At 42.4% G+C, this 9,910-nt stretch overlaps 1 protein-coding gene across 1 annotated transcript; it reads right to left on the bottom strand.

The window, feature by feature from the left end:
- Positions 1–6,490: 6,490 nt before the first annotated feature.
- Positions 6,491–8,283, bottom strand: LOC147880602 (F-box/kelch-repeat protein At5g15710-like). The gene has a single exon (XM_087371111.1). The coding sequence runs from the start codon at positions 7,834–7,836 to the stop codon at positions 6,685–6,687; it is 1,152 nt and encodes a 383-aa protein (XP_087227237.1). The 5' UTR covers positions 7,837–8,283; the 3' UTR covers positions 6,491–6,684.
- Positions 8,284–9,910: the final 1,627 nt, after the last annotated feature.

The raw sequence follows: 9,910 nt of genomic DNA, 5'->3' as shown, positions 1-9,910 counted from the left end.
GCTACGAGTTTCTATGAGCCTCACGACCTTCACAACCACTAAGAGCTTTATCTCCTTGCAATAGAAACTCCAAATTCCAGACAATAGCGGCTGACTTCCAAAGACCACATCGGATAGCCTTCTCCTTCAATGCTCAGCCGACGGAATCAGCTCACCGACGCTCCTCTGCAATGACCCGATTGGCTCCCAAACGGGCTGCTACAACTTCGAACTCTACAAAGCTTAAGGCTCCCACCACCTCCGTTTAACTCCAATGGCTGTTGAAGGCCTTCTCCTGCAAGGCGCACTCACATCTCCGCAGTCTCAACCAAACTCCTGACGGCACCATAGCTTCCAGCTGTATCCAAACGCCGACTGCTCTAGCCCATCTCCAGGCTCCTTGCATAGCTCCTACCAATGCCCACCTCCAAGCTTTAGAGCCATCGTCAAGGATATGCAAGAGAACCTGTGCTATAGAACAGTGTCGACGCCCCCATTGGCCATCCGCATCGTCGTTTCTGAGCTTCTCCAAGGTCTCAGACCTTAGGAAAAGCCACGTGGCAGACCGTTGTTAATTCTATGTTAGATTAATGCTTTGGTTGAAATTTTGCCACGTGGCAGATAAGGCTCAATCAGGGTATATGTGGATCGAGCGGCCATGCTCCTAGACCGTTTAATTGCCACGCAGGAGGACAATGCCGGATTTTGAGCTGGAATGACTCAGCATGTGTTGAGCTACCTTGTAGCAGGAGCAAGTGACAAATTTTGCCTCAAGCTTAAATGGGAAAATCCAGAAACTATGGTGCTAGCACATGAGATTGCTCAAAAGTTTGATAACGTTTAGTCTGACACTGCTTCAAAGAAGACGATTGTCCCTCCGCAACCCCCTCAATTCTTGCAACCACAACCTGGGGGGTCTAACTCAGGGGCATACCCCCACCCCTCACCAGGGATGTATCCACCACCTCCAACTCGAATGTATGGTCCTCCCTTAGATGCTTACTCTCAACAAGGAGTATATCCTCAACGTCCACCTGGAAGATTTCCCCAGCCTCGCCCATGAGCCCCCCTCCTTCCTACTCTGCCAGCCCCTCCTGCTAAAGAACCCGGAGTCAATGACCTAGCCAAGGCCTTGAATGATCTTCGGCTTGAGATGGTGGGCATCAAAAATTAATCCAATCACCCTCCAAGAGAATGTGCCAATGTTGTGTGCTACGAGTGCCACAAGAAGGGTCATAATCGCACGGAATGTTTCAATATTCCAAGGGTGAATCTTCTAAGTGAATTAGGCACTGAGGATTCTAATGTAGAGATCCTTGACCTTGGGAAAAGAAGTCGTACCACCTCGGACCCCTCTCCAAACCATGGAGCTCGGGCCGGCCCAGGAAGAAGGTGTCCTTAGAGCCCTCAGATGCTGAGATGGCAAACCCACCAACAGAGAAGACTAAAAGATCTCGCAGGAGTAAGTGGTCGCCGTCGGATTTTCCCATTGGCTCAGGGCAAGAGGACTATTTGATCATTCAGGACCTTGCTCATCGGTCTTTGAGCATCACGCTTCCTCAACTAATAGCATTAAGGCCTAAAGTGAGACGTGAGCTGCAGCAAGGGCTCTCAACAAGGAGGAGCAAGAAAAAGGAAAAGGTACGAGAGGTTTCCTCTATCTCTGAAGAAATTGATCAGCACCCACATACAGTAGATGTCATCATAGATAATTGCCATGTCAAAAGTGTGTGTGTCGATGGGGGAGCTGCATGTAATATCATGGTGCCCCAAATCATGAAGAAATTGAATAATATGTGTGTGTATTTGTATGTGTGGCAATAGTATAATAAAATATGGTGTGCATAGGGCCTAGGGTTGAGGTGGCAGGGCATGACCATGTGCCACCCTTCCATGTAAGAGAACCCATAAGGTGTGTTGTACATAATCCATGGTAGTAATATTATAAAATGTAAGGTGGCATGGTTCCTCCATGTGCCACCCCTTCACCTAGGTAGTCCCATGCCTGCAATTAGTGAGATATGGCCTAAAGTCCATGAGAGAAGTAATATAAAATAGGTGGAGGTGGATATTATATTGGATTATTCCCTCCATGTAGGATAGGCCCATGTGGGGGGGGTATAGATAGTACAAGGATGCAAGTTAAATAATGGGAAAAATAGGATGAGGAGGCAAGATTCCTTGTGCCAACCCTCCACTTGTCCTCCTAGAGGTTTGAATGTATTACAAAATTGGGAAGAGACCAAGGGAGTATCATAGACTTGAGATATGGGGCTTGATTTATGTGGAAAAATGAGGCAAAGGGTTGTCGCACACAATTGAGAGTGTGTAACCACCTAGCCCACATGGGAGACTTTTCCACACACACCATGCATGTGGGAGGATGCATTTATTGGGAGAGATCCCCTCTCTTGGCTATAAAAGGAGGGGGCTATTCCTTGATGTGACACGCTCATTCTTGTAAAGCCACCTAGCTAGTACTTTGATTCCCCCCTTCCCTTTCTTTCAAATAAAGCATGGCCCTCTTCCCTTGATGTCTCCATCTTTACATTCCTCCTCCCATCATGTACATGCTTCTCTTCCCCCTCTCCCTTTCCCCTTGTGCCATAGTCTCCCTCTTCATTCCCTCCCCTTCTAATCCCTTCTCCCCTCCCATGATAATGTTTCGCCCTCACGTTCTCCTTTCCTCTATGGCCCTTGAGCGTTGCCATGCTTTTAGTGTTTAGCCTCTTGTCCTGATTTCTTTTCTAGGTAACAATGTTCCATTAGAGATTGCATGGTTTGAGAAATATGAACATGATATTACATTTTTATCAATTTTTAATTGGACAAGATCAAGGGGTTGGAATTTATCTTTTGGCATTAAAGTTTTCAACAAACATAATACAAAATCTAAACTCTTTGGAACTTTTGTGAAGAAGAAGAGGTGGCTAAGTGAATTTTGGAGTGCTATTATGTTATGCATATCTATAGGGCTTGGATGCTATGATTAGTGGTGTAGCTTTCAATGGCATGTCTATGGCCTTTTATTTTAATGGCATGTTATATTATGCATATCTATAGGGCTTGGATGCTATGATTAGTGGTGTAACTTTCAATGGCATGTCTATGGCCTTTTATTTTATGCATATCTCTAGGCCTTCGACTTTATGCTTAGTAGGTAGCTTTACGACTTCAGTGGCATGTCAAAAATGACTTTCTTAGATACTAAGTTGGTAATAGGACATGTTTTAGGCCTTGAACTTTATGCATACCTATAGGCCTTGGACTTTATGACTTTAGTTACATGCAAAAAAATGACTTCGTGGAAGAAATAATTCTTTTATGAAAACTTCAAAAGGACACGTTTATGTCTTGTTATAGTACCAAACTACTGCTAACGCATCCAAATGCATCCAAATTAAGCATAATAAATTATTTATTTGTACCTAACCAAGGATTTAATATGATACATGTGGCGAATTATGCACTTAGCTAGTGGTGTCCACCCAACTTGCCTCTGCTGAGGATTTCAAAATCTTTTGAGAAAGATCTAAGGGCGATGCTTGTGCAACCAACAACTTTTCATTCCCAGCAGATAAATTGAGAATTGTAAAAAAGATTCTAAGTACTTGAGGCCGTCATATCCTACACATATCTCCCTATAATAAGTATTGACAAAAAAATAAGTTCGTCCCATATTTTGAGAATAAAAACAATATTATGTTGGTAGTAATGATTAAAAGCTATTGACATCATGTGTCAACTTTCCAAGAGAATGCTTCGTTGGATGCAATGAGATTTCATAATATTACTTTGGCCTATGCAATTTTATTAAATAAGTTGATTATACCATAGGCAACCATTGATATGTAGCATACTCATCTAGGTGTTTTCAACTACAGCACAAATACTCATGTCTCTTCATTTCCTCATAAGGTTAGGGTGTGCAGGCATGTACATCTAGATTTCTTGAAGTGCGAAGCCAGTCATCAAGCCTCTTTGTTTCCACATCTAATAGTTACGTTTGCACATGTTCATGCACTATGTGGAGTTCCTAAGAGGAAAATGTTGACTCAAGTAGGAAATGAGTGTTACTAAAAAGATGCCCAAACCTTGGAGGGGCCTTTAAAAAATTACCCATATAAATAGCAAACAATAAAATATCTTATATTCAAATTATTTGCACATGTCTCATTGTCAAATTAAATTGTCTTGATTGTACATAAACATAAATACATCACATTTATTTAATCCTCTCATGATGTGTATAACATCATGTAAGTCCCTGAATTTGTAAATTTCCCTTCTACCTCATACATACTATGATATATCTTTATAGACTAAACCTTGGACAAAGAAATCTTTACATGGAGTAACAATGTCACCTTGCCAGCAACCCACCTACAAAGGAAGAAAAGGATTATATTTCATCATCACGTGGATTACAATTTGCATTCAACCCGATGAGTATCTTCTTTATTAAAAATCTATCACAATCTATTGCAAGGACCTTTGATTCCCAAGTCCTTTGTCCATGACCGTAGAGGACCATTATTTTTTAACCATATTTGTGCATCCATTGTACCTAACTGAGGATTTTTTACTAGTGAAGGGAAGATGATATCATCCCCTAATTTTGAGGCTAGTCTATGATAAAGCCTAGAAACACACATAAGAGTTACCTCCTTGCCTTGGTCTATGCCATTAAAAAAAAGGAGTTGATTGTTTGAAGTATAAAATAATTGCTCTTCTATCTCAAAGATGTGGAAGATGTCATTCTCATTCTTGGATTGATTCAATGGAGCCATAGGAAACCATTATATTTATGCATACTCATCTAGATGTTTCTATGCCTTTTTATGACCTATAAAGTGCTAAGGTTTGCACAAGGTTGTGCATACATGGTTTTCAATAGGACGATGCTGGCTCAAGGAGACAATCAAATAGTGGAATTGTACTCAAAAGTTGGTCAAACTGAGAGCAAATTTGAACATGTGGTAACAATTTCCCAATCACCCATCCCCCTCCAAAAAGGACAAGACAAATCATACTTGATTGACATGCTAAGCAAAGACTCTCTCATGAATTAACTCTAAATGAGGTGTTGCAATGGCCTTTGAAGCTCCAAAAATTATTATCAAAGGCTTCAAAAATTATTAGCCATATCATTAAAAGAAGGTTATTCGAATAATGTTCACGTAACAAATAAGAATTCAAAAATGCATAACAAATCTTTACAATAACCTATTTCTATTTTAGAAAAGGGTAATCATAAGAATAAGATTGTCTCCATAAACTATGTCCTCAACCTAAAGACACTTGATAATTTCTATTACCATCACGTTTGTCTCCTGGAGAAGGAGTATTTGTTTTTATACCTACATAACCAAGAATGAAATTGCTTTGGACTTCTGACTTACTTCTTGACCTGGTGTGAACATAGTCTATATGGTTGTTCTATTTCCAAAACACAATGGTTGAAAAAAAGAATTGTTGGGTGCAAATGTTATATGTTAACCACTCAGCAACCACTCAACAATCTTTAGTATTAGTCAGAAGAGGTTGATCATAGGGGTCCAAATGTTAGATGGTGGCAACTCATCGATCTTTCAAAAAAATAAAGAAAACCTAAGATAATAGCACAATTCAATAAAAAAAGGTCTACATTTTATTGAACTAGATGCTTTCCTAACAATCACACCATGCAATTGGGAATCACCATAACTCACAACCTTCCAAGAAAATTAATAAAATAATATTTTGAAGGTGTTTATATCTTGTACCAACCTTGAAAAGGCATCATCTTTGAAATCAATAAAAGGTCAAGCGCAACTACTTTTAAAGGGCGGCTACTTTTAAAGGTTGAAAAACAAAGATGAAGCCCACATCACTAAGTTCAACCTTCATTCTACGTTGCTATACATAGAGAGCCACCATAACCTTCTTTGGTATATTCAAGAGACCAATAGTATGCAACTGCAACATAGAACTCACAAATACGTAAGTTAAAGTTTGAAACATTACATATAGTCTTGCCTCACATATGAAGCCTATGTTCCAAGCCTGTTCCAAGATTGTTGTGTGAACAAAATGGCTACGAAGACTTTGGCACTCATTTATATTGGCACGTTTCTTGCTTATTTAACATGTTGAAATAGTGAGTGGGGCAATTGTTTTGATGTATATAATGTTGCTAAATGCGCGAGCAAAGTAACGACTTGCATTTTGGAATTATGGGAGACAGAGAGAACTTGTTTGGTTGTTGAGTGATGTGACAACTCACATCTTTGAGTCAAGACCAAAAGAGAATTTTATGTTGTATTTAAGTTGTCTCACGGTTTCAAAGGGCCCAACAAACAACCTTAGAACAAAAACATGTGAGGACATGAGTTGAACTAATCATGTGAATACAGAAAGCAAGATAAATACATAATATTTGCGAGGACCACGAGTGTGTGCAAGCGAAGAAATGTTTGAGATGTCATATATAGAATTTGAAATATAAATTGAACTAAAACTCAAGCTGTGAGGTAGGTGTATATGACAAATTACATGTTGTGTTTAATTATTATAATAGCCACTTTGGCTACAAGGAGATGGTAGTGGGTGCTTGCATGACAACACTGAAGCTAAAGAGGGAGGAGATGTTCCCCCATGGCATCCCTGGTAGGTCTAGCATGGGTAGCCATTTGGTTGTGGCTACAAGGAGGTGGTAGTGGGTGCTTACATGACAGCACTGAAGCTAAAGAGGGAGGAGATGTTCCCCCATGGCGTCCCTGGCAGGTCAGGCATGGGTAGCCATTTGGCCATAGCGACATCGTAGATCATGCCACATTGTGCATCGACTTGATTAGAGAAAGTGACAATGGAGCCGGGCAATAGGAACGTGGCACAAATGAAGCCGTCGCCTACAGCAAAGCGACGCCACCTGTCGACACGAAGTTCGGGGTGTGGGGGTGAAGGGACACGAGCGATGTGAACCCATTGAAGCCCATCTCGTTGGAGTCCCCATAGAGAGAGAGAAGCAACATCGGCACCACCCTTGGGGTAGCTCATCTCGACGAGGACGACCTTGCCGTGGGTCTCCATAAGGCCCCATGGGACTCCGCCGGGTACCGCGCCGTTGCCCTTGGTGCAGCGCCAGGTGGCCGTGGGGAGGGAGAATTCGGCCACCATGTCCTCGGGGTCCCAGGTCATGTGGTAGAAGGCGTCGGAGCAGAAGACGGGCTGGCAGTAGACAGGGACGGAGCCGTAGAACCAAGGGGTAGACATGGTGGAGGCGATGCGTTTCCAACGGCCGGCGCGGGAGGAGGAAGCGGAGAGGCGCCAGGAGCCTGTGCGGGAATCGAAGACTTCGGTGGAGGGCGATTCACGGAGCTCGCTTTCGGCGATGACGACGACGAAGTCACCAGGGGAGTAGGGGAGAGACCAGAGGGCGGTATAGAAGGGGTCACGTATGAGCAACGGGGAAGGGAGTGTAATGCTCATTTTGCTGATCGGATTGACAACGAGAAGATTGCCTTCTTGCGAGAGTTTGTTTCTTTGCCCCAGCAGAAGCATTCCTCCCGACGACGCCAAGAATTTCAGCGCTCCGCTTCTCTCCATGAATGACAACGAAATCGATCTCCATTTGCTTGGATCGTTCAAATCCAAATACCTCATCTCCGATGCCTCCTCGCTCGTCAGAAACAGCGCAAACCCTGGCCTCCCACACGATAGCTTCGCCCTTAGCGTCAGTAACCCTCTGTCCTTTGCTAGCTCGTTCCACCTCTTGCACACCGTCCGCACCTTCTCGTACTCGATCAACGGCAGCCTGGCCAGGATGTTGAGCACTAGGTCCTCCGGTAGACGGCTCCAACCCGCCCACGAATCCATGACATGAAGGGGAATGCTCCCTCGCACTAATAATCTCGCCACACTCTGAAGCTTTGGGCAATGACACCTTATCCTCTGCTTCCGAGAGAAGCTCGGCGCAACTCTCCCAAAATGCGGAAATTCCGACGCCTCTTTCGAACCTCTTGAGAAACTGAGAATCTCGGGATCACTCACACTAAAGGCTGGTATCCCGCACCGAGGGTTGGACAGGAGATCATCTTCATCCTCATACAAACAAAATTGGGTCGGTGCCCCCAATCGTAGACACAGAGGAAAGCGCGTGCAAACTGAAATTCACTCTCAAACCTTCTGAAGAGGGCGAGTGCAGCAAGAAATCCTGAAACATTGGCTGTATTCTCAAACTACTAAGCAGAAGGAAATCCTACAAGCATTGTTTGATTTCGAGACGTCGGAGACGCCGCCTATATATAACAGATGCAGTCGGATGAGAGGTGTACAGAGAGCAGGCCGCTGCTGGTAATGATTTTTCCACGTGAAAGCGTCCTACTAAGCAACCTGCCCAAATCAGACACGTCTTGTGACGAAGCTTATCCTGTAGAAGATGGGAATGGGTATGCGAGAGATGCGTGCACACGAAGAGATTCTACAGGCGGCTGACCCGAATCTGGGATGCAAAACGACGGCGCCAATGACAAATCAAAGTAATCCGACGAGCCACCGACCTTGCTCCTGTACAGTTTCGCATGTTCTGTCTGTAGATTAGACTGTTCGTAGCAATGTCTTTGTTCAACAAGATCAGCAGGTCTGTCTTTGTTCAAAATGAAAAGCAAGATTCGCTTGTTATTTCTGTAGATTAGACTGTTCGCAGCAATGTCTTTGTTCAACAAGATCAGTAGGTATGTCTTTGGTTCAACATGAAAAGCAGGCTTCGCTTGTTATTTCTGTAGATTACATTGTCAACAAGAAAAGTAGTTTGTTCCACAAGAAAACCATCACATCTTATCTTTTATCAATTGAGTTGCCCGTCACATCTAATCACAGAGTTGAGAGGCTATGGCCTGCCATTAGGTAGCCTTAGTGAAGGTTCAACACTTTCAAAAGTAAAAATAAGTAAAAATGTGTTTTTCCATTGGTTGGTGTGTTGACGTTAGAGCATCTCTTTCAAATTTCGGTTTGCTTTTTTGGAAGTGCATTCATTCTTTCTCTCTTCTCTTCCACTCTTTTGTTAAAAGTTGGTGTGTTGACTTTACAGCATAGGGAGGAGGCAGCGAACAAGGTAGACATTACCTCAAGGTAGACATTACCTCTTTTCAAACATCGACAGAGTGCATGTGTTGCTTTTTGGGTTTGCTTTTTTGGAAGTGCATTCATTCTTTTTCTCTTCTCTTCCACGTTTTTCATAAAATTTGTACGTGCATTCATTGAACATTACCTCTCTCTCCTCTTCCATTTCTCTCCATCTCTCACATTGGGCAACGGTCACCTCTCTCTCTCTCTCTCTCTCTCTCTCTCTCTCTCTCTCTTCTTTTTCTCTCTCTCTCTCTTGGCAGGCCACATGAATAAAATTTGTCTTGTCTTCATAGATTCAACTCATTCAAGTATTGCATTTGGTGAAGATCCCCAAAAAATCAGAAACAAGAAGAAAAGAAGGTATGCTCACATCTAATCAATTGAGTGCCCATCACCAATCTAGGATTGTTCCATCTAACTGAATATTCAAGTAATCCAAAAATTAGAGCCTTTTCCCACCACTAGCACTTAGGTTATGTTAGTGAGCTTAACATAACTAGTTCTCTTACGTTAAAGTTAACCTTGAAATGGAAATTACATTCCCATTGGTAACTCATTATGTTATGCAATAAGTGGTCTTAAATAAAACTTTTGGGGTATTTTTTATACAAAAGGGTTTATCTCGTCAATCCAAAGTCTGTTCTTTAAAGTTAAGGTCACAATGGATTCTTCTTTTCAAGGCCTTTCAAACGAGTACCCATGTTGTATAGTTCCGAGTTGATCTTAACCATGAAATTTTATTAACAAGAATCTTGCTTTAAGTATCATTCCCACTCCTCACCTTAAGTTAACCATGTCCTTAAAGTACCTATTTTGAAGGACT

The sequence above is a fragment of the Dipteris shenzhenensis genome, chromosome 32, assembly GCF_047967505.1.
Source record: "Dipteris shenzhenensis isolate YYH24624 ecotype China chromosome 32, Dip_SZ_1.0, whole genome shotgun sequence".
In the NCBI taxonomy this organism is placed as follows: domain Eukaryota; kingdom Viridiplantae; phylum Streptophyta; class Polypodiopsida; order Gleicheniales; family Dipteridaceae; genus Dipteris; species Dipteris shenzhenensis.
Note: the sequence above shows the minus strand (reverse complement) of the source record. Positions and strands in the feature narration are given on the sequence as shown.

Excerpts from the sequence above, each read along its gene's own strand:
- LOC147880602 (XM_087371111.1), bottom strand. The coding sequence starts at position 7,836 with ATGGATTCGTGGGCGGGTTGGAGCCGTCTACCGGAGGACCTAGTGCTC.